This window comes from Mustela nigripes, chromosome 15 (assembly GCF_022355385.1).
Source record: "Mustela nigripes isolate SB6536 chromosome 15, MUSNIG.SB6536, whole genome shotgun sequence".
Taxonomy (NCBI): domain Eukaryota; kingdom Metazoa; phylum Chordata; class Mammalia; order Carnivora; family Mustelidae; genus Mustela; species Mustela nigripes.
The window spans coordinates 20,663,406-20,688,025 of record NC_081571.1 but is presented as its reverse complement, the minus strand read 5'-3'; the positions used below and the strand labels follow the sequence as shown (position 1 = coordinate 20,688,025).

At 34.7% G+C, this 24,620-nt stretch overlaps 1 protein-coding gene across 2 annotated transcripts in view; it reads right to left on the bottom strand.

The window, feature by feature from the left end:
- Window positions 1-204: 204 nt before the first annotated feature.
- COG6 (component of oligomeric golgi complex 6) overlaps window positions 205-24,620 on the bottom strand; it is an 80,387-nt gene continuing 55,971 nt past the window's right edge. For both annotated transcript variants that reach the window (XM_059377442.1, XM_059377443.1), the window contains exons 14-19: window positions 23,961-24,092; window positions 23,489-23,656; window positions 20,669-20,776; window positions 19,520-19,573; window positions 18,157-18,236; window positions 205-6,045 (exon numbers count right to left, since the gene is read on the bottom strand). In XM_059377442.1, the coding sequence (XP_059233425.1) occupies window positions 5,898-6,045; window positions 18,157-18,236; window positions 19,520-19,573; window positions 20,669-20,776; window positions 23,489-23,656; window positions 23,961-24,092 (690 nt within the window). In that variant the 3' untranslated portion in view covers window positions 205-5,897. The remainder of the gene's footprint in view (window positions 6,046-18,156; window positions 18,237-19,519; window positions 19,574-20,668; window positions 20,777-23,488; window positions 23,657-23,960; window positions 24,093-24,620) is intronic.

Sequence of the window (24,620 nt, the reverse complement as noted above, 5' to 3'; positions counted from 1 at the left end):
CTGACCTCCAAGAACTCAACATTATTATGTGACTCTGCATAAAAATGTGTATAATATAAAAGGTGAAAACTTGTTGCCTAATACAAGGTCACAAAGATTTATACCTATGTTTCCTTCTAAGAGTTTTACAGTTTTTAACTTTTACATTGAGAACTTTGACCCATTCTGAGTTAATTTTTGTATATGTCACGAATATGCTCCAACTTCAATTTTTTTTAAGATTTTATTTTTAAGTAATCTCTGCACCCTCAACACCCAAAAAGCAAATAATCAAGTCCAAAAATGGGCAGTAGACATAAACAGACACTTCTCCAAAGAAGACATAGAAATGGCTAACACACATGAAAAAATGTTCATCATCATTAGCCATCAGAGAAATTCAAATCAAAACCACAGGGAGATACCACCTTACATCAGTTAGAATGGCAAAAATTAACAAGGCAAGAAACAAAAATGTTGGAGAAGTCGTGGAGAAGGGAATCCTCTTACACTGTTGGTGGGACTGCAAGTTCATACAGCTACTTTGGAAAACTGTGGAGAGACCTCAAAAATTTAAAATAGAGCTACCCCACGACTCAGCAATTGCAATACTGGGATATCTACCCCAAAGATACAGATGTACTGAAAAGAAGGGGCACGTGCACCCCAGTGTTCATAGCAGCATATCCACAACAGTCAAACTGTGGAAAGATCTGAGATGCCCTTCAGCAGATGAATGTATAAAGATGTGGTCCATATATACTACGGAATATTAATCAGCCATCAGAAAGGAGGAATACCCAACTTTTGCAACAACATGGACAGAACTGGAGGAGATTATGCTGAGTGAAATAAGTCAAGCAGAGAAAGTCAATTATCATATGGTTTCACTTATTTGTGGAACATAAGGAATAGCATGGAGGACATTAGGAGAAGGAAGGGAAAAATGAAGGAGGGGGGAATTGCGAGGGGGAGATGAACCATGAGACTATGGACTCCGAGAAACAAATTAAGGGTTTCAGAGGGGAGGAGAGGTGGGGTGATGGGTCAGCCTGGTATGGGTATTAAGGAGGGCACGTTATTACATGGAACACTGGGTGTTATACACAAAAATGAATCATGGAACACTACATCAAAAACTAACAAACTGTATAGTGACAACATAATAAAAAAAATATTACTGTAGATCAAATAAAACAAAGTAATCTCGGCAACCAACGTGGGGCTCCTGAGATCCACAGCCCTGAGATCAAGAGTTGCACACTCAACTGACTGAGCCAGCCAGGCGCCCCCAACTTCAATCTTATTCCTTGTGGATTTCAAGTTGTTGTGGTGTCTTTTGCTAAAAAGATTATTCTCTCCCCATTGACAGGACTTGGCAGCTTTGTAAAAAACTCACTTGACAATGGATGTATGAGTTGTCCAAGTCCTCTATTTCCTCACTATGAACATGAAATGTCTTTCCATCTACTAGGACCACCTTTAATTTCTTTCAACCATGTTTTGCAGTTTGCAGTGGATAAGTATATCACTTGCTTGGTTAAATCTATTCCTAAGTATTTTATTCTTTGTGATGCCACTGTAAATGGGGCTGTTTTCTTACTTTTTCAAATTGTTCATTACTAGTGTACAGCAATACTACAGATTTTTGCATACTGGTCTATATACTGCAATGTCGCTTCACTTGCTTATTGGTTCTAATACAGATATGACCATATAGATAGGTAGATAAACATAAATATATGATAGATATACATGCTCATACTATCTTCAAAAGGACATAGTTCTACTTCATCCTTTTCCATCTTTCTTTTATTTGTCTTATCTGATTTCTCTGGGTATAATTTCTAGTACAATGTGGAATAGACGTGGCAAGAGTATACAACCTTATCTCATTCATGATTTTAGGGGGAAAAGCTTTCAGACAATGTTAGATGTGGATTTTTCTAAGAGTCCTTTGTCGGTTCAGGGAAGTTCCCTTCTATTCCTAATCTGTTGAGTGTTTTTGTTTTATCAAAAGCTTTCCCTGCATCGAGGTAATCATGTTTATTATTTATTAATATGGTATAGTACATTGATTGATTTTCAGACATTAAACTGTTCTTGCATTCCTAGGACAAACTTACTGAGTCCTAGCATATAATCCTTTAATATGTTGTTGGATATTCTTAGTATTTTGTTGAGGATTTTGCATTCATAATCATAAGGGATACTGGACTATGATTTTCTGATGTTGCCTTTTCTGGCTTTATCATACCAATGAACATGTTATTTTTCACTTTTTGACATGTGTATTCAAGCACATCTCTACATGGATTACAGAATGGCTAGCACATCCATTCACTGAAATGCTATTTTTCTATTCTATATTATCTATATTCTGCCATAATCTTTATTTCCTTCTTCTTGCTTTCAGTTTAGTTTGCTTTATTTTTAGTTTTTTAAAGGCGGAAGTTTAGGTTAGTTTATTGCTTAATGTAGGCTATTTTCTTCTGAGCACTGTTTTTGTTGCATACCCTAAGTATTGGTATGCTGTTTTATACCAAACTTTCATTCATCTCAAAGTTTTCTCTAATTTCCTTTGTTATTTCTTTTTTAACCCACTGGTTATTTAAGAGTATATATATTGTTTATTTCCATATTTATTTTCCCTCCGTCATTGGTTTCTAATTTTGTGCCATTGTAGTTGGAAAAGTTACTTTGTATGATTTCAGTCTTTTTTAAATTAACCGAGACTTGAATTGTGGCCTAACATTCGGTCTGTCTTGGAGAATGCAGCACACTGACTTGAAAGGAACGTGTACTCTGCTGATGGGTGGTGTTCTGGAGATGTCTGTTAGGTCCAGCTGGTTTACAGTGTTGCCCAAGTCCCCTATTTCCTTGGTATTCTTTATTTCTGTGTCGATTCCAGTGATTGTCTAGTATCCTTTCATTTCAGCCACAACTACCTTCATTTTATTTTTTAAAAAGATTTTTATTTATTTATTTGTTGGGGGGAATAGTGTATGAGCAGGGGGAGGAGCAGAGGTAGAGGGAGAAGTAGGCTCCCCATGGAGCAGGGAGCCCAATGCGAGGCTCGATCCTGAAGGCAGATGCTTACCAACTGAGCCACCCAGGTGCCCCTCAGCCACAAGGACTACCTTTAACATTCCTTTAAGGCAGGTATGATAGTTTTCATGTATTCTGAACTGTCTCAATTTTGTCTATATTTTTCACAGGCAGTTTTGCTGGCTATAGAATTCTAAGTTAATGGTTTTGTTCTTCTAGCACTTTGAATATATCATCTAATGCTTTCTGGCCTCTCTGGTTTCTGATGAGAATCATGATTGTAAATCACATGTACACGATCAGTTATCTTCCCTGCTACTTTCAAGTTCCCCTCTTAGACTTTGGCTTTTGATAATTTGATTGTGATGTGTCTTGGTATGTATCTCTGCGTGGGCTTGGTTAACTTCCTAAATGTGTATATATTAAACTTTCCAACAAACTTGTAAAGTTTCCTACAAATAGTTCTTCAAATACTCTTTAGGCCCCCTTTTCCCTCTCTTTCCCTTCTGAAATGCCCACCGAGTGAATATTGCTAATAATATCCCACAGGTCTCTTAGGCCCTATTCATCTTCATCCTTTGTTTCTTTTTCTTTTCTTCCTCCATCCTTTTTTTCTCTCTGTTCCTCTGACTGGATAATCTCCACTGGCCTAACTTCAAATTTGCAGATTCTTTTTATCAACTGTTCAAATCTGTTCAATTCCTACAGTGAATTTTTAAAATTCAGTTACAATTTTCAACTCCAGAGAAGATACTTATAATTTTTATAAAATTATGACTTTAAATGATAATTTCTATGTTTGTAACTTCATAAAAAATCATTTTTGCAATTTCTATAGGAAAGATGGAGAAGATGTGTGCAGTATTTGAAGGTGGGGAAGTAAGGGAGATTAATCTAACAGCTTCTATTTTCTCTATAAATTATGAGGGTCATTAACTAAGAGTGAGGGCAGAAAAGTCTTCATGAAAAGTGGAAAGGTCAGTTTAACAAAGAGACAAAGTAAACTACAAAGCAGTACTGAGTGCCATTTGAAGACTGCGATCATGAATCTAAAAAGTCATTCAGTCCACTTATGTGATTTTTCTCAGGTAATATTCACCCGTTCAAGTTCAGGTGCAAAGAAAGAAAGAGAAGAATTTAATGAGAGGTTTTTGCGAGGCAAATACCTTTCTTTGAGAAAAGGCTCACATGTATTCTCTAGCTAAGGTTATATTTATGCCGCATCAAAACACAAACCAGGAAGTATCTATCAAATATAAGTGCTGTGTCCATGAATTAGCACTTAAACCTTTTATTTTGACGTAGTACTCAAGATAATATTCATAACACATTCTGCTCATCAGTCTTATACTGGTTATCTCAATTTGGTCCTAAACTGTACTTCCTTTTCTGTAGTACATTTTCTAAAATCACACTGATGAGATGTATCAAAATGTACTTCAATTATCACTGTTGTAGAAATAATTTTAATATTTTGAGAAAACTGTGTGTAAAAAGCCCAACACATTTTTTTCCTAGAAAACAAAGGGATTCATCAATAAGGTAGCAATCTTTTTTCATGGTAGAAATAAATTATATATAATTTAAGTTCTTGATTTATATCATACTTTATTTTCTATCTTTTATATACCACATATACTCATTGAAGGAAAAAGACTAAAAGCACAGATTTATACCAAAAGAAGTGATAAATAACTGCTCTTACTCCAAAAGAATCATATTAATATAAACAATTAAAATTTCAGATACATGAATAAGCCATGTTCTGTAAATAAGTGTTAAATATTATATGTCACATAAATATTAGTTTTACTAATTTGCAAAATATTTTCGCCTTGTCCATTTTTTCCCTATGCCTCAGTTTTCTCATAACTTAGGGACTCACCTCTTTTTATAGCTGTATCAGAAATTAAGATATTTTTGCTAATAAGAATCATCCTTGAAATCTTACCAACAGAGTAAAGTCAGATCAAACACATTGAGATCTATTTTTTTTAAAAACACAGTGATTCTGAATCTTACTCATAGGTAAAGTTCTAAAGTCAGAGCCCAAATCATTCTTGTGAGGGGCCACCAGGAGGATAGACACACTGTCAGTGAGCAGCTGCTACTCTGTATTTTTCCTCTGGTGTGAGAGTAGATCCTTATTCTTTGGTTTGAACATCAGATAAAATCTGTAGATGGCTGGATTTAGAGTTCAGACTATACAACAAATACCTATAATTAGACACTAGACTTACATGCAGCCCAGGGTGACTCCCTACCTAAAATCCTTTTGAAGTGCTGAACATCACCTTGAATTCAGGCCAGGTAAACACAGAGTGAAATCCACCTTGTTTAAATTACTTCTCTCTCTCTTTTCCCACTTTTTGCTAAGTGTATATTTCTGCTCCTTGGTTTAAATATGTCTCCTCACATGAATAACTAATAAGAAAGCCACTTAATCTTTAGGTAAGGAGATGTTCTGTCCCATCTTCATATTAATTCTTAAGTTTAGACAACTTTTTTTTTATGTATTATTCATTTGGAACTAATGTTGTAAAATAAAAATCCCTCATACCTTTCATACGACTTTCCCCCATACACATTTATATTCCAGAAAGTTACAGAGCTGGGGAGGTGGCTCACAGAGAACACACCATCTCTACAGAAGGAGCAGATACAGAGCAACCCTGACTCAGGTCAAGATTGTATTGCTTACTTCCATGGTACTGAGATCAAAGAAAAGAAATTATTGGGACCTACAATGTTATGATACAAAGAAAATCGTAACCATCCAATTTCGAAGAGGAGATTAACAGACTAAAGAACAAGAAAACCTTTAAAGTTTCAGGGATGCACCATTATGCTAACACATTCAAATAACATTATCAGGAGAGAAGCGTCTGCACTTGCTGTGGCGATCGGTGGAGGATGCTCTCTGGATCTTTGTATTCATTGACTGGATCCATGACGGCGGCATACACCTCACTGTAAGCTCTGCAGACTAATTCTGTAGACTGTTTTATGATCTGCTCTCTGTGGCGAAACAAACAATACGTGAACACATGATCCAAAAATAAAATACTAAGAATTACAAGAAGCTTCATATTTGAACAAATACATTTCATTTTCATAATTACCACGTATATACATAAAAAAATCATTGTACAACTACACAAGTTACTTACTTCGGTTTGGGGATCCAACATACTTTTTTATATTCATTATTTATTATTGCAGAAGGGAGGGACTCTGTTTTGTTCACAGCTGTATCTTTAGGGTTACTAGACAAGCAACAGAAACTGACCTGCCATCAATGTCCTGATTTTGCAAACGTGACTGGTAACACATTAACCTTAACGAAAGAGGCTTATCATCATTCATACTTATCAAATCTTCAAATCTCAGAATAACTTACAGTAAACTGTCCTTTCAGTTATAGCTCCTACACTAGTAACCACATTTTAGATTTCTCATCTGTTTATATTACCGGGTTAAAATAAAGTGACACTTGCCTCCAACAAGTCAGCATTTTCCACAAAAAGCATTTCTACATATGCACATAAGAGAATAAAAAGTTTTAAATGAACTAAAGCCAATTTTTAAAGATCTGGCTGGAAAAAAATAGCATGGGGTTCATAAAATCTGCATCAACTCTATGTTCTCATGACCTTTACTTCTTGCCATCCTCAACTACTTCTATTCATGTATCACTATGCCTAGTGACAAAAACACTATCTGTTCTATTTTTACAACTAAATTTAAATGCGTCTTTCAAGCTTTACTCCCAAACCTATTTTGTTGTTGTTTCTCATTTCTGTCAGTGGCATAACCATGCTGCATCACCTCAGTTCAGACCCTAACGAACTCTTGTAATGGAGTAGAGAAAAAAGCTCCCATCTGATCTTCTCTCTTCTAGTCTTTTCACATTCGATCTATTATAAGCACTGCTGTTAGGTTAATTCTTCTAAACCACACCTATTATCTTGTCTCTCCCTCACCCAGGGCCTTCCTTCAAGGAGTTTCTCTGGTTTCTGGGAAGTCGAAATCCCTCATCCTGTCCTTTAGAATCCTTTATAGCATCTTCCATATCACAACTCTGATCCTGAGGTCTGACACAATTTCTGTTCTCTCTCCCCTGCTTTTGTTCACCTAATTCCTCTGCTCTATTCCTTCATTTGCCCAGGATGCTTTTCTTTCTCTCTCACATTCAAATACTCTCTCATTCCCTGATCCTCAGAGCTAGAAATAATTATTCCATTTTGGAACGTGCAAGTGATATTTGGAAGACTATCTGTGTATCTGTGGTCTAAGAAAGAATAAAATTAATTGGACAGAATGAGAAGAAAAGTAAACTTATGATCTAGGGTCATCAGCACCCTGTTCTGACAGGGTCTCAAACTCTTGGTGAGGTGAATCGATTTGAAATTTCCCCCAAATTGCTAAAGCTTTCAGAATGAGGGTGGATAGAAGGAAGTTACACTGAGTAAATTCTCTGAAGAGACTGGAGTAATGCTACTGGCCATACCACCTTTTCACTGGAAGGGAGGATGGTAGAAACTGGTTTGGAAATCTGCTTAACCAGATGAGCCTTCGAGATATTTGTGATCTATTACTGATCAATCCTACAATTAACTGAGCATAAAAATAAATGCATCAGTATGACGCAAAATTATTTTCCATATAGGAAATAGATGAAAAATACTATAAACTAATATTCTAAAATTCTGTTAAGTACACATTTGATGCCCATTTTGCAACTAGTCAAATTATGAATTTTAGACACAGCGTTTTTTGTTCTTTACTCAAAGCAGTAAGACAGATTTGGGGGGAGGGTTATAAAGCATCCATTACTTACACCTATTATTCTAAGATCTATATTCAATCTAAATGTAGTGTGTTTTTATACTACATAAAGAATACAAAGAGACAAGGTTATTCTCTCCCACAAGAAGTTTAAAATCAGAATATGGTACAATAATGAATGTTAAATATAAGTTTAAAAAGTTCACAGTAACTGGTAAATGTAGAATGGAATCCTGAAAAATCTGAATAAATTTTAAATTTTATTCCCAAGAGTCAATGATCAAAAATTTTAATAACCCAGGGCACGTTTCTGTTTATAAGCTAAACTAGCTTGCAAATTTTTTTTTTTTAAGATTTTATTTATTTATTTGACAGACAGAGATCACAAGTAGGCAGAGAGGCAGGCAGAGAGAGAGAGAGTGGGGGAAGCAGGCTCTCTGCTGAGCAGAGAGCCCGATTCGGGGCTCGATCCCAAGACCCGGGATCATGACCTGAGCAGAAGGCAGAGGCTTAACCCACTGAGCCACCCAGGCGCCCCTAGCTTGCAAATGTTTACAACTCACAATGCAACAGAAAATTCATTATAAATCTACAATGGAGAAAATCAGAATAAAGCAATACTACTAAGACATAAATAAATACAACCAAGCCAATAAGACCAAATAGGAGTTTATAATTTATTTTCAATTTTGCTGTTCGATAGTACAGGGTTTCTCATTCTGTTCCTCAGTTTAGGAAGCTACCAAGATAGGGAAGGGATTAAAAAATGAACACAGTTGTGCAGAACAAGATAAGACATACCAAAGCTCATGGAGGAAAGAAGTCTCATGTAGTGGGGTGAATAAAGAAAGGCAAAACGACTGTTCCTCCTGGCCTGTCAGCTAGCTGCTAAAGCCAACCAGGACAGAAAGGCAATGGGAAGAGAGATTCTCCAAAGTGAATCAGAGTCAAATCCAAACTGTAAAGAGCAAGAACTGCGACTGATAATGATTTTCTACGTTTCTCTACAAATTTAAGAGTTCACTCTCACTACCTATCACTACCAAAGCCAGGTACAGGTCCACACACTCATATTCAGTAATTTTTTTCTAATGAACTATATGTAGTAGAGATCAAATGGAACAGTGAGTAACATCACTTTCAGAAGACCTTTACTCTAGTTGAAGCTCTGCCACTTAATTACTGTTGCCTTGAACAAGTTATTTAACCTTTCTAGGACTAACTTCACTACCATAAGGCAAAATATTGAGATTGATAATATATACAGGGTACTTCCAGCTCTTAAATTACTCCATTGGATTGAAAGTGTTTTAATGACCTGCTAATTAAAAAAAAACCCTCTATTTATACACATACATATGAATACATCACATATACACACATACACATATTTGTATACCTACATGTTATTTGGGGGAATTGGGTTCCTTATAATGATTTATAATGAGCATGCCAGTTATTTGTATATAAATATTTTTACATTTATATACAAATCTGAGATGTTAAAAGTTTTGCTCTTTTGCCATTTTACTATCTCCTCCTCTTTATTTATTGTGCTAATTACTATGCAATTAGTATGTAGCTTTTATCTTAAAAAATATGCGTGTATCTGTATATCTGCCTGCGTGCCTGGTGTCTCAGCCCAAATTATTCACTAGTATCATTTAAGAAATACAGAGTCTCGAATAATGATGAATCATTATAGTGACAAATAATGTTCAGAATGGAAGTTTCAGGTATTATCTAACTACATTTAAAATCACTAACAAATCATGTCAGTCATGTGCTTCTGAAAACCTGGAATGTGCTCATCCACGGATCAACTCGTGTGCAGACAGGGATGAAAGCAGTATTGTTTTCTAGTGGTCTATGCAGAGCATTGGAGCTAGCATGGGCATCCACCTCAGATCTACACTCTGTATTTTGATCAGCCACGGCCAAGTCCAGAGCTGCTGGATGGAGAGTACTTTTAAAATTATTATTTTTTTCCATTTGAATTCAATTAATTACCATACCATATATTATTAGTTTCAGAGATAGAGTTCAATGATTTACCAGTTGTATATAACACCCAGTGCTCGTTACATCACTCCATCCGACCCCCCGTCCCAGCAACCTTCAGTTTGTTTCCTAGAGTTAAGTCTCTTACGGTTTGTCTCCCTGATTTCCTCTTATCTTTTTTCCCTCCCTGCCCTTATGCTCCTCTATTTTGTTTCTTAAATTCCACATATGAGTGAAATCATATGAAAACTGTCTTTCTCTGATTGACTTATTTTGCTTAGCACAATACCCTCTAGTTCTATGTACAATGTTGCAAATGGTAATTTTTTTTCTTATGTACCACATCTTCTTTATCCATTCATCTATTGATGGACATCTGGGCTCTTTCCACAGTCTGGCTACTGTAGACATTGCTTAGAATTATTTCTGGAGGTTAAAGTCTAAAGATAGGTGTCCTGTTTTTCACATGACCAAAGAATATACAAAAAGGCCAGCTGAAAGGGAAAAAAATTTTGAAGTAAGCTATAGTATCTATAAAGTTAGACCATTAACTTTCTTGGTCTCTTTACTACCATGAAATCTCATAAGTAGTAATTTATTAGGTGGTGCTCTATTGGCCTCTGCACAGTTTAATAATAATCATCATAGTGCAAACAGAACTTTTAGAAAATAAAAACATGATTCATACAAAGAATGAAAGAATGTCAAAAATTTATAACTCTTTCATAGGAAACATAAGATGTAAAGATAGTTCACAGGACATTTTGAGGAACTGGTCATTTACAGGCATTTGGAAAGGAAGGTTAGAATAGAAACAGGTTAGACACAGAATGGGTTAATGTCCTATGGAGCAAAAAAAATACACAGGACATTAGGAAGCATGGGGCCTTTAATCAATAATAAGCAGAGCATCAAACTATGAAACATGCCCCCAAGTAATTACATAATTCTCGAGGGGTCTGTTAACAATGCTTCAGTGTGACACAGAAAGGACACACTGCTCTCCCAGACCAATTTACCCTATTTCCAAGTTTCAGAAAGTCTTTCTCACATTTAGAAAGGATTTTGCTATACCAGTGTATCATGTATCAAGAATAACGGTCATGTAGTTAATTAACTGCTGGAAAAAAGAAAAAAGAAATTGAAGGAGGAGAAGATGAGGATGTTATAAAATTGTACAGAAGGGCAATACTTTTCTTATTGATCAGAATACCATGCATTAAGAAATTCGATTTTTCCTGTTACAAACAATGTCCTAAAAATTTAGTATTATAAATCTCAAAAATACTAATAAAGACTAATATATAACTAAATGGAGATATCACCCATTTTAAAACATGTTCACGAAACATTTTAAATAATTATTTAAAGCATTTAGCTGTGATAAGAAATGAACTCCTTACTTACAGAATCAGTGAGCTTGTCATTAATCAGTACTTTAAGATTTTGGTTGCCATAACAACATGACACAACTTTCATCATTACCATAAACCCAGCATTTCTAAAAATAGCTTATTTCAACATTCAGGCTCTGTGATCACTAAAATTGAGCTTTATTACAGAACCATAACTAAGAGTGCAATCAAATGCACCACAGAAGAGAAGAAGTCATTAACAATTTAAGCCTGAAAATCTAAAAAGAAAAGATGGTAATATATTTATAAATAATAGATCGGTTAAAGAATTTTGATTTTTCTTTTAACATTAACACATCAAAAACATCACAATGGATCAAGTCAATTTTCCATCTCAGGTCAGTTTTCTGTCACACACTGTAAAGCTTATCTTAGGGGCACATGGTTGGCTCAGTTGGAAGAGCATGCAACTCCTGGTCTTGGGGTTGTGAGAGTCCAAGCCTCACAATGGGTGTAGAGATTACTTAAAAAAATAAAATCTTCAGGAGTGCCTGGGTGGCTCAGTGGGTTAAAGCCTCTGCCTTTGGCTCAGGTCATGATCTCAGGGTCCTGGGATCGAGCCCGGCATCAGGCTCTCTGCTGGACAGGGAGCCTGCTTCCCTTCCTCTCTCTCTGCCTGCATCTCTGCCTAATTGTGATCTCTGTCTGTCAAATATATAAATAAAATCTTAAAAAAAAAAAACTAACTAAAATAGAGGTTAGCTGCTTGGCCAGACTCAAAGTTACCATACAAAATTGAGTATGTTTCCTATATACCAGCAATATCTAATTAGAACAGGTAATGGAAAATAAAAGATCTTATCATAATTGTCACAATTATTTCCTAGGAATAAACATGATAATAGAGAAGATTATATGAGGAAATTACAAAACTGTATTGAAAATTCTATAACATCATATAATAAATGAGCATACCATGTTCACAGATGGAAATATTCACTAGTGGATTATATATTTTTAGTTTCTTTTTGCTCATTCTTAAATTAGCTTGGTGAGTGTTTCAAATGCAATCGAAAAGAATGTTACCTTCTATAGTTGTGTGTGGTATTCTATATCCTTCTATTAGGTTGAGCTGATTAGTGGCATTGTTCAGTTCTTCTACACCATACTCAGTTTTTGTCTACTTTTTCTACAACTACTAAGATAGCAGAGTTGAAATATCTACTTAACAATTGTCAGTGGATCTATTCTTCCTCAATTCTTTGAGCTTATACTGCTTGGTTTTTGAAGCTCTGCTATCAGTTGCACATACCTAAGGTGATTTTATCTTCTTCATAAACTGACTCTATTATTATTATAAAATGTACCTCATCTTTGGTATCTGTCCTGCAGTCTAATTTTTCTGATATTAATATAGTTATTTTAGCTTTATTCTGATTAGTATTTGCATGGTGTATCTGTTACTATCCTTTACTCTTAAAGTGTTTGTATCCTTACATATAAAGTGGATTTCTTACAGATAGCAGACAGTTGGGCCATGCTTCTTCATCTAATCTAGGAAGCTCTGCCTTTTATCTGGAGTGTGTAAGTCTTTTACATTTAATACAGTTATTTATAAGGCTGAATTTAAGTCTGTCATCCTGCTTTTTTTTTTTTTATGTTTGTCCTATCTGTTGTTTTTCCTTTTCTGCTTTGTTTTGATATGACTGTTTTTTAGCATTCTATCTTATTCATGGACATGTTAGATGATTTTTGTCCAAGAGCAGGCTGCAAGGTTCACAATGTACCTTCAAAAATATTATATAATAACCTTATAACATCATAAGTGTACATTTCTACTTTCCTCCCACTCCATCTTTTGTGCATTTGTTGTCATAAATTTTATTTCTATGTGTTAAAATCCAAAAATTCACTGTATTTTTGTTTTAAATGGTTAACTATCTTTTACATTTAGTATTTCCTGTACTCATTATTTTTCTGTGAGTTTTCTTCTGGTATTCTTTTCCTTCAGCCTGAAGGAATCACCTTTCTTACAGTGATAAATCCTCTCTGCTTTTTTTACCTCAAAATTTATTTATTGCTCTTTCAGGTTGAAAGATATTTTTGATGAATACACTATCAAAGGAGATATTTAAAGATGATATTCTATTGTCTTCTGATCTGTACTATCTATAACAAGAAGTCAGTAATATGCCTACCATTATTCCCTGCAAATAATATGTCTTTTTCTCTCTGGCCACTTTCAAGATTTTTTCTCTTTATTGCTGGTTTTCAGTAATTGGATTATGGTGTACCTAGGTATGGTCTTCACTGTTGGGTCATTTAACTTTTTGGGTCCGTGGGTTCATGTTTTCCATCACATTTGGAAAAAGCTGTTTTAGTTCTTCAGATTTTTTCTGACTCAATCTCACTATGACACTCCAGTTATACGTACTTGAGATTGCTTAATATTATCTCACAATTCACTAAGACTCTCCAACTTCTTCTAGTATTTAATTTTTTTCTATCTGTGCTTCAGTTTGGATGGTTTCTACCATACTCTTTCAGGCTGACCTTTCTCTCTAGGTGTCCAACTGACAGTTATGCCTACTCTGTTAATTTTTCATTTTAGATAGGATACTTTTTGGTATAGAATTCTCATTTTGTTAAACTCCTTATTTTTTCCTCTCAGTATAATAATGTTTTCCTTTAAGTCCCTGAACACACTGTAAACAGCTGTCTTGAAGACTTTACCTGCTAATTCTATAAACTGTCTTGTCAGTCTGTTCTTTACTGATAGAATTTTTTTTTTAGTTTTGGTTCATATTTTCCTACTACTTCACCTAAGTAATTTTTTATTGCATTATAAATGCTACACCGTTGATTGTATTTGTTGTCATCCTTAAGGGCGCTAAGTTTTGCTCTAGAAGGCACTTAATTTAGTTAAAGATCAGCATGACCTTTTAGAGTTTGTTTTTGAGCTTCTTTGAGTCTAAAGTAGTCTTTATTGTAGGACTAAAATAACCCTGCTTTTAAAACTTGGACTTTCTGAAGTCCGTAAAGTATTGTGCAAGCTCCAGTTATTTTTCAGCTCACAGGTTTCCAGTAGCTGTTCTTTCCCTAGCAGTCCTATTTTCCCCCCAAATGTACTTTATTTTTGTTGATACAGGTTCTGCTGATGGTTAATATGGGTGGCTTAAAAAGAGGCAGTTAAGAAAAGAGGAAAAAGAAAAATTATCCTGCCTACCTCTTTAAAAAAAATTTCCTTTAAAGGCATTATTTCTTAATCATTACATTATCTTCCTAGTATATATAATAGAGGAAGATTCCTGAACAAGGGTTCTCAAATCATATCCAATTTCTATTATGCTCACTTTAGGAAGCATCTATAATTTCCTTTATTTCTTAAACTCCTCATATACATAATTCTGAATCATCAAGAAAAGCCATTGAGAACAACTTATGTATTTTTAACTGTGGTTTCTGTAATCCAATCTCTGTATTTACACCACCGAAAGGTGAATATTGGAGTTTGGCCCTGAAAAAGGAACACACCCTTCTAATTCACCCCAAGGAAGAAAGTAAGGAAGAATTCCTTAAAACTAATTTCTTTCCCTTTTCTTCATTTTCTATACAACTTTGCTTCCTGGCTACTTAAATTTTTTCAATAGTTTATTTCAAGGCTGAGGCATTTAATCAAAATCTCTCTTGAAAAGCAGTCAAACTCTAAGACAAAGAGAAGGGAGACAAGAGTGATAGGTGTCCAAAAGGTACTGCAGCTATAGTAAAGTGCAGGAGAGCAGAATATTAATAAAATTTTAAAATAACTAAAAAGAGCATTTTACATTTGAAAGATCTACTTCAAAGAAACAATAAACATTTTAAATAAAATATGAATAGAAAAGAAATTGGTGACATAAAACCATGAAATAAATTTTGGTTAAAAGTGAATTAACATTTTGAAAAGGTTCAAAATTTAACTGAATAAAAGTTTTGTCCTATTGTCTCAAATGCTTCAGAAATAAGATCAAATAAATACTGTGCCTACACAGTAGCAGAAATAAGGATAAAAGTTAATTTTGAAAATAAGAAAAAGCCATCAATCAAAGAAAGGAGGAAAAGCAGTTAGAAAGTCTGCTTTCATGGTGAATCTAATTTCACTGTGTAAAATGTCCTATTTTCAAAGCAGCCCTGATTTTTAAAATAAGTAGCCAAATTGATACATTTTTTTCTTCTGAAAATGTATTCACAAGTTACACTTTAATTTTAGAATACTTTGCAAATAACATCTTAGAAATTTTCTGAATGAAAAAAGTGATAGTTATAGTAGTAACCAATTTCTCTTAGTTGTTCTATTATTACTTACATGCATTTCTCAATTCTTAAATGTAACTATATTAGAATTTGTAATGGGATGTTAGGTATATACTATAAAAACAAAATACTAATTAAAAATTTAGATTTTAAGACAATATTACAAAAACTATGTTCATTTATTTGGCTGTTAACAACAAAATTTATATTATTATTGTTAATCAATAAAACAATAAAATGGAAAACTGAGTAAATGGAAAACTGAAATCCTGAAAACTGAATAAAATGGAAAACTGAATAAATGGAAAACTGAAATCCTGCAGTAATAGAAGACAAAAATTTGATTTGAAATATCATTTAAACTTTAGAGAATCTGAGGAGTCCTCACAGATAAAGAATTCAGATACAGTCATAGAAAGTGCTTAATCCCACTGCTAGTTCTGTAACTTTAAACTATTATTTAAAGTTTATGAAAGGGGGGTAAAAATCTATTGAGAAGTATTCCTGAGTTTAAGGACATACGTTTTTAAAAAAAAATTTTTTTTTTAAAGATTTATTTATTTATTTGACAGAGAGAGAAATCACAAGTTAGGCAGAGAGGCAGGCAGAGAGAGAGGAGGAAGCAGGCTCCCTGCTGAGCAGAGAGCCCGATGTGGGACTCGATCCCAGGACTCTGAGATCATGACCTGAGCCGAAGGCAGCGGTTTAACCCACTGAGCCACCCAGGTGCCCCACGTTTTTAAAATTTTGATGAATGTTGTCAAATTACCCTCTAAAAGGATTGTACTAATTTATATTCTCATCAAGAGCATATGAAATAATCTCCATTTTCCCAGGCCCTTTCCATTAACACATAACAAACTTTTTATTGTCAGTAATCTAATAGGCAGAAATTCTCAATGCTGTTTATTTTGCATTTTTGATCACTAATATGTTCTCATATATTTACTCGCCATTTCCATTTCTTCTGTGAACTGTCCAAACATACAGTGCCTGTTTTTCTGTTTTGTCCTGATATGCAGGATTTTGTTCTATATTAAGGATAACGTATCAAGGATAACTTGTGTGTTACATAACTTGCAAATATTGTTCCACATTACTGTTTGTATTTTAACTCAGTTTATATTGTTGTTTTCTGTGGGAAAAAAAAAATCAAAAACTTCAAGTGTTTTATAGCCAAATATGTCCATTTTCTCCTTTTTGTCATCTGGCTACATGCCATCCTTTATAAAACACATTAAAAATTCCCCTCAACTGGCATATTATGAAAAGAATAACAGTATGTTTCATATTTATTGATGCCCCAAACAACTCAATACTCAAATACTAAGACTGAAACGTGTGGTTAAACCTAAAGGACCTATAGGTATTCATTTAAAAAAAAAAAAAATTCAAGAAACACACACAATTTGAGCCATGGCATAATAGAGTTCCTTTTATAATCTCTCCGGTCTTTAGAATTCCAGCTATGTAGGGGCACCTGTGTGGCTCAGTGGATTAAGCCTTCGGCTCAGGTCATGATCTCCGGGTCCTGGGATCTAGCTCCGCATCGGGCTCTCTGCTCAGCAAGCAGCCTGCTTCCCCCCTCTCTCTGCCTGCCTCTCTGCTTACTTGTGATCTCTCTCTCTCTCTGTCAAATAAATAAATAAAATCTTAAAAAAAAAAAAAAAGAATACCAGTTATGTAGATAGTATAAGATCTTTATACTATAAAGGATAATAAAATATGAAATAAAAAAAAATTAAAATCATTCACTCCTAACTACACCTAATATGGGAAAATTCCCTAACTTTATGCCTGAGAAAAAAATGGTCCATCCCATTTCCAGCCTATTCTATTTGAGACCAAATTTTTCTGTATGTTCAACCAAAAGCTGCCTCCTTGCTTTATTTACTGCTGTAGACCTACTCTCCAGAACAAGAGAAAACGAATGTACCACCCACCACTTTGTACCACTGCATCCTTGCAGATAACTGAAATATGTTCTTCAAGTTTGATTCTTTTCTTACTTTTTAATATAAATACCTGTTCACATGTCTAATTGATCCAACAGACTATAATCTCCATGCAGACAGGGCAAATGTCTTTTGAATCTTAGTCCTTGCCTGTTATATAGGAAGCATTTAATACACAACTGGGTGTCAATTTGTCAATATCTTCCTTATAATCAAGAAAGTCAGACAATATCAACTCTGTTTCTTCTAACCGTAACATTCTAAGATTTTAATGCACAGTTCTTTGTCTCGAACATATTCCTGATAAATACATGATACTGAACAATTAAAAATCTATCTCCAGATCCAAAATAATCTATAAAGTAGTTCATCTGCACTGCACAATTAATATATTATTCATCTTCCATAACATTTTAAATGTCATTTGGACATCTTTGTTAATACAAGGGAATTTTGTATTATGGCTATACACATCCCATTATATTCATATTCATTTTATAAACCATTCACTGAATAGAGACTTTGGAGCTGTATATATATAAGCAATAAGTATGAATAGGGTCAGGTCAGATCTCATAGGGGTGCTCAGACATAAAACAAGGTTGGTTACTATAGATCTTCAAAGGTAAATCTACTATTCAACGTAAATTTTTTCTAAAAAATGTGCTTGGTATTTTTAAAAATATATGAATCTTTACCAACTAGTTGAAACACACACACACACACAAAATACTTACTTCACTGTGGCACTTAGAAGAAAGTTCAGCTGTGGCATCAGCAAGCTGTCTGGGGCTGACAGGTAACGATCAAACTGAACCTACATGAAGTAGAGAAAGAGCAAAACATAAAGTGCATATATCTGCTAGTAGACATCTCAAACACAATCATCACTTCTAAGGGTTAAAACTTAGCAAACATACCATGGTACAAATAATGAGTTCTTTGTGATCAAAACGAGTTACTGCTTTAACATTCTAACTAAAATTCCCTAACAGTGTCAACTTCTTAATATAGTCAGTATCAGCAATATTTACTTTTAAAATTCTGAATCCAAGTCACTTGCCTTAATCTACTTCACTAAACTTTTGAATAACAGTATTAACAAGAAAAGTCATCAGAGTTCAAGTCTACCTTACTTTCTTAAATCCACTGTATTTGTTAATTGTTAATTTACCTAATCACTCAACTAATATTTATTGAGTACCTATTATTAGGAAGGTACTATATTAGGTAAAGTGTAAATAATGGTGAGCAAAAGAGGACAGTCCCTAGCTTCAAAGACCTTATGATCTACTGAGAAAGATCATGAACAGATAAAAATGGAAATAAATATAAAATTACAAATTGTGTTATGGATGCTATGAAGGAAAATACCAAAGCCCTATAAAAGTGTAAATCAGGAGGATGGATCTAGTTTCTGCATTTGGCAAAAGAATCTGAGGAAAGGATATCTGAAGTGAGATCTTAAGAGATGAACAGAGATTAAGTAAGAGTGTGTGTGTAGTGGGGGGTCAGAGAGATAGAATGGATGTGACAGCATGGATGAAGGCTTGAGGTGAGAAAGAGAATGGCTAACAGGGATCAGTTCATGCAGGTCTTCTACTATTCTTTAAAGGATTTTAATCCTTACTGGCAAAAGCATTAAGGAAACCACTGAAGTGGGGGGAAGAATCTGATTTAAGTTTTAAGAAGTTATGTCTGGCTACAGGAAGAAGGGAAGGTTATAATGGTAGATGCAAGGACACCAAATAGGTAGCTACTGATGCATCTTAGACTACAAGGACAATAACACGGTAGACAGAAGAGGAGATATTTGACAGAACAAGACGTAAAATTATCAGCATTTGGTTAGTGACAAGATGCAGGGGCTGACTCCCAGATCTGGATCTGTATAATTAAACTAACAGCATTACCATAATTCGTAATTGTCTACTTTTCACATTTATTTAGTTGTGTAAATAGCTATACTATAAATATACTATAGATATATGCAGTATATCAAGAGATAAAATTACCATCCAGGACAAAATTATCACACAGGAAAAAATTAATAATGTTTTATGAGGAAACCTACGTTGAAATGCTTTACTATTCACTTACCATTGCAGCCTTCAGTGCCACAGAATCTAGGTTGGGCAAATTAGCTAAAGAGCCCTAAAAAAAACCAAAACAAAACAGCAAAAATAAGATGTAAATAAAAGGCGCTATAGCGCTATAGTTCAATTATGAAATATAGTCTATTAATAGATACCCCAAATTTGGAAATTCATCCCCTTTCCAAAGAACTCAAGTGTCACCTCTTCAACCTCAACTAGAGCAGGGACTATGACTTGATCATTTCTGCATAATTAGCATGAAGGCACACCATCATATTTGTTGGAAGGAGTGACAAGCACAAGTTTATTAACAATGAGAACACCAGTATATTTCCGATTTACACACAAGCAAGGCAAAAATGCAAGGAAGCACTTAGAAAATGTCAGTAAATCATGGAGGCTTGAAGTTGCACTCTGACAGTTTTCAGTAGTATACAACAGCAGCAGAATTGATTTCTCTTTGATAGAAATTTACTTGCTGCTTTATCAGAATAAAAAATTTGGAACTGGTAATTTTTGAGAGCTTCATTTAGAAGTTCTTGGACTGTAAAATATTCTTCATGTTAATGCCATTTAAATGAGTTCTCTGCTTTTTAAAGAAAGATCCTTACTTAGTTTTCTCGGGTTCCCCCACTCCCTTCTCTACTTCCACTGGAGTCCTGTAACTTTACAAGATCTTATGCTGGCCTCAAAATATTTACCTTTCCAAAATAATAGACCAAGATTCGCCAAGTTAGAAAGGGGATGACTACATTTACACAGTAACCTATGCATTCAATTAACTGATAGTGATATAGGAAGTTAGAAAATTCACCAGTATGAATATCCTTTATACATTTTATTACTAAGCTTTTCCCCATATTTTTAACCAAAATTACCAAGGTAAAAATTAATATTTGGGGGCACTCTGCTACATCTCAGGTAGTCATCTAGGAATTGTACCTGTATTTTCTCACTTTATTTTCAGAATACTGTAATAGAAATACTATTATTATCCTAGTTCCACAGATGAAAGACACAGAGATAAGTCACTTTCCCAGTTTAAAACAAAGCAAACTATTAAGTGGCAGAGCTAAGATTCAAGCTACAGTTCAGCTCTAGAACCCATGCTCTAAATGGGCATTTCTCCAGTTAGGAACACCCATGTGCTTACCTGTTCAGGCTTATGTTGCTGTACGGTGTTATAGATAGAACTCAAGCCTGCTCTAGTTAAAACATAAGAAGCTTGCTCATTTATAAGTGTGTCCAAATGTGCTTCAATCTAAAATAAAACACAATAGAAAGAAAATACTTTAAAAGGGGAATAAGACTGATGAGAGTAGAAGTAGACCACTGTGGAGTCGGCTCTTCATCAGGGACCTGCTCCTTGCAGTGCCTATGAGGCCAGACCATGAGCCACATGGGCTGCTTCTGTGACAAAGCTTTTCCTTCCCCAAACAGGAAGTCCTCCTACAAAAGGGAGAGAAAGTCTCACTTTAAAAATAACTGAAGAGGACTCTAGGACTAGTCACTAGTCAAAAAATCTGAGTTGTTTGTCAGTTCTTTTAAAAGATCGCACTAAGCAAAACACAAACAAAAAACAATAAACAGTAAAAATAACAACAGTGTAAAATAAAATATTTAGAAAGACTTCTGGGAAGATGAAGGCCTGATGTTCCTGACCTCCACATTTCCCTTACCCTTCCAACTTCTTGGACCAACTCAACAAATCAAATGTGCCATCTGGAGAAGCAGGTTTGTTAGAATCAGGGGAGAATTGAGGACTGGCAGAAGGTTGGTCAAAGATTTAAGGTTAGGAACTGCTTAAGCTAGCAGATTTAAGTTGTATGTGCTCATCTGCTTCGTAATATCTTTGAGGAACCCATCTAATGCTAATGCTAATGGAGGCAGAATCCACACAAGTTAGACTATCCTGATGGACTGAAACAACCCTTAGTGGGAAGAAGTCTGCTGCTCCCTTACTTTTACCAGTACAGGCCCAAGAGTTTGGGGTCTTCCATCTTTTCTTGACCAGGGAGTTCCCTCTGTTTTACCAGTTTGTTTGTCCATGGCGCAGTTTAACACTAACGGTGCTATTAATATCTGGATGCTTGCCAATAGCTGAGCACCTCTCCCCTTAAAAAACTTACAACTAACTTAAGAGAGGTGAGTATATTCTAAGAGAAAACTCATCTGAATAATTAGAACAAATCTTTTCCGGAGGCAACTCTACTAAAAGACACAGAGTTCTTTAACTTTTTTTTTTATAAGTGAATGCCCAAGAAACTACAATTAGAGCCTTTAGTCATTAGACTTACTGGAAATCAAAGAAAAACAAGATGTGCAAATATAAACATTTGATGAAAAAGTTACTGCTAAGAACCAAATGAGTATCTGAAGAAGAACAGAAGAAAAGTAATACAGTAACATCAAAGAAAGATTAAATTAGAGTATAAAAAGAAATTCGAAGAGAGATTCTGGAGATAAAACCAACTAAGGGGCAAGAGCTTCAGAATATAAAAAGTAACAGATGGAAAAGTGATAATTAATTAGATAGTAAAAAACTTTATTGAGCAAAAGAAAGGGATGAATCTTCAGACTGAAATGGCTCTGCAAAATCCAAATGGAAATAACAGAAAAAGAGACATGCCAAAAAATATCCTGAGGAAATATCTCAACTCGAAGGAGAATCCTTACAAGCTTCCAGATGGACAGACTAAGTTACCACAAAGAAAGAATCAGACTAGTCTGAACTCCTTTCTTGAAACACTGGAAGAAGGCAAGTAAGAGTTGAAGGAAATTAATAGACAATTGATAGGAAAGCTCTGAAAATCAAGAATCCTTTACTCCACAAGGTGAACTTTCTTTGGAGGGCCTAAACACACCACATCTTCCCTATCTGCATCATTGTGCAATCCTCTCTACCACTGACTCTGGGGCTGAGCCATGCAACCATCGTTGGCCAACAGCCGATCAGCAAGCATGGAATAAACACAGGCTTCACACGTACTTACACACTGGGGCTTGTCCCCTTGGAATGCAAAACATGACCATGGAATAGTTAAGAAACACAGATAATTGGGGATAAAACAGATCCATGAATACCTGATATATCTGAACTTCTTACGACTGAGACAAATGGCAGAGTTTGGGGGTTGAGTTAGTGATAAATATAGTCAAAAGCAATGAAATTTTTTTTAAATAAAGAATTTTACTAATTCCACAAAAAAAGTAATATAAGAAAGAAAAATTAATCATACTTCATTATATTTCTTTCAAAAGGAATTAGAAATTAGAAAATATCAGAAGTTTATATGTACCAAAGCGTATTCCTTAGAAACCCCCAAAACTTTACAAATGAATTTTTACCATAGCCACTGCCAAATTACTTACATACTTGCAATAACACAGAACACTCAGAATTTTTTCTTAAAAACATTATATTTACCAAAACTCACTATTTTAAAATCAGAAGCCAAGTATCGGGTAAATTTTACAAAATGCTTTGTTTTAGCCATTTTACAAACTCTTAAGTGATACCATTTGGCTTATAGGACTAGAGTCACTGGTATAACAAACTGTAATGTTTTGCCTAACACTGGTTTACACATAGATAAAAATATATCTGTCCTCTGTAACACCTTCTGCACTAGCTAGAAAGCTTGAAAAATATAGCATATTATTCACAGTTCAGAAACTGAAATCTGCATACAGAATAACTGTTCCAATCAATAAGAAAAGCTTCATTCCATCATCACAAACTATGGTTTGAATAAAATATCATATTTATTATATATTCTAGCTTCCCCCAAACAAATCCAAAATACCAAGAGTGTGTGTTTGTTTATGTATGTGTGTGTATGTGGACTTCTATCAGACTAAACCAAAGGATTTATAAAAAGTAGGTCACTAAAACTGGATTAAGGCCAGTAACGAGATCATATACAGAAAAAAGGCCCCATCACAGTGAGCTGTCATCTTACGGTAAAATTACCTGAAACTGCAGCATTTCTAGACGTCTGTCAGTGAACTCAAACAGAGCTAGTGTTGTCTTCATCATATATAGTGAATTGACCATGAAAGTGGCCATGTCAGCTGTGCCTAAATTGCTGGCAGATACAGTACACATTTGGAGGAGAGGATCCAAGACACATGATAAAACCTATAAATGCAAACACAATGAAGTTTATTTTTTATTCCCCAGTCAGTGAAACTCAAATTGGAAGGGGGCCAACTTACAGAAGTACATTTTTAAAAAGATTAAAGGTTACAGTAATCATAATGTTTTTTACAACGAGCTTCACTGAATAAAATACTCTTCAAAAATAAAGAGACCTGGTTCAATATTTGAAGGAAGAATCAATGAGAACGACTGTTAAAATGTATGGGTTATAAAATGCCAGAATTTCAACAGAATGTGTAATAGACAAGCAATAAGTAATTATTAAAAATGACTTATAACATACTTGCACAAAGTCAGCTTGACGGGCATCTAATGGTACAACTGAAGAATCGTGAGAGGCCAAAACTTCACGCAACAATGTGAGTGTCTGATTTAATGCCAAACTTGGTCCAAGATCAGGTGGTGGGAGTTCAACCTAAAATAAAGGGTAGTTCATCCACTGCTTATATTTTTCCGCTGAAATTTAATGCATGAATAAATGCAACTCATAGTTAAATAATACATATAAAAGATGTAAAGCTTTGACATATTACAAAATCTTTAATTAGAAAACTTAGTGGTCTTTGAACTGTAGAATTATATTTTTATACAAACTTGAAATGGCCTACTGTTTTGTTTTTTTAGCCCAAGTCATAAGAAAAAGGCAATCCAGAAACCAGCACTCCCCCAACAGTAACATAACTGAGAATCATCACCCACCCTTGGCCCAAATCTCAGAGATTTTGGTTCAGTATGCACAGGTTTGTGGCCGAGGAATCTTCCTTTCAATAAGCACCATGGGGAATTTTTCAGGGCATTGGCCAATGGGCTACACACTTCACAAAAACACAGTACACACTGTATTCTATAGAGTGTAACACTGCCACCAAAATCTTAAGTACACAAGTTAAAGATTAGTTTTATATTTTAGATTACCATTTACTAGTTGTGTGGTCCTGGGTAA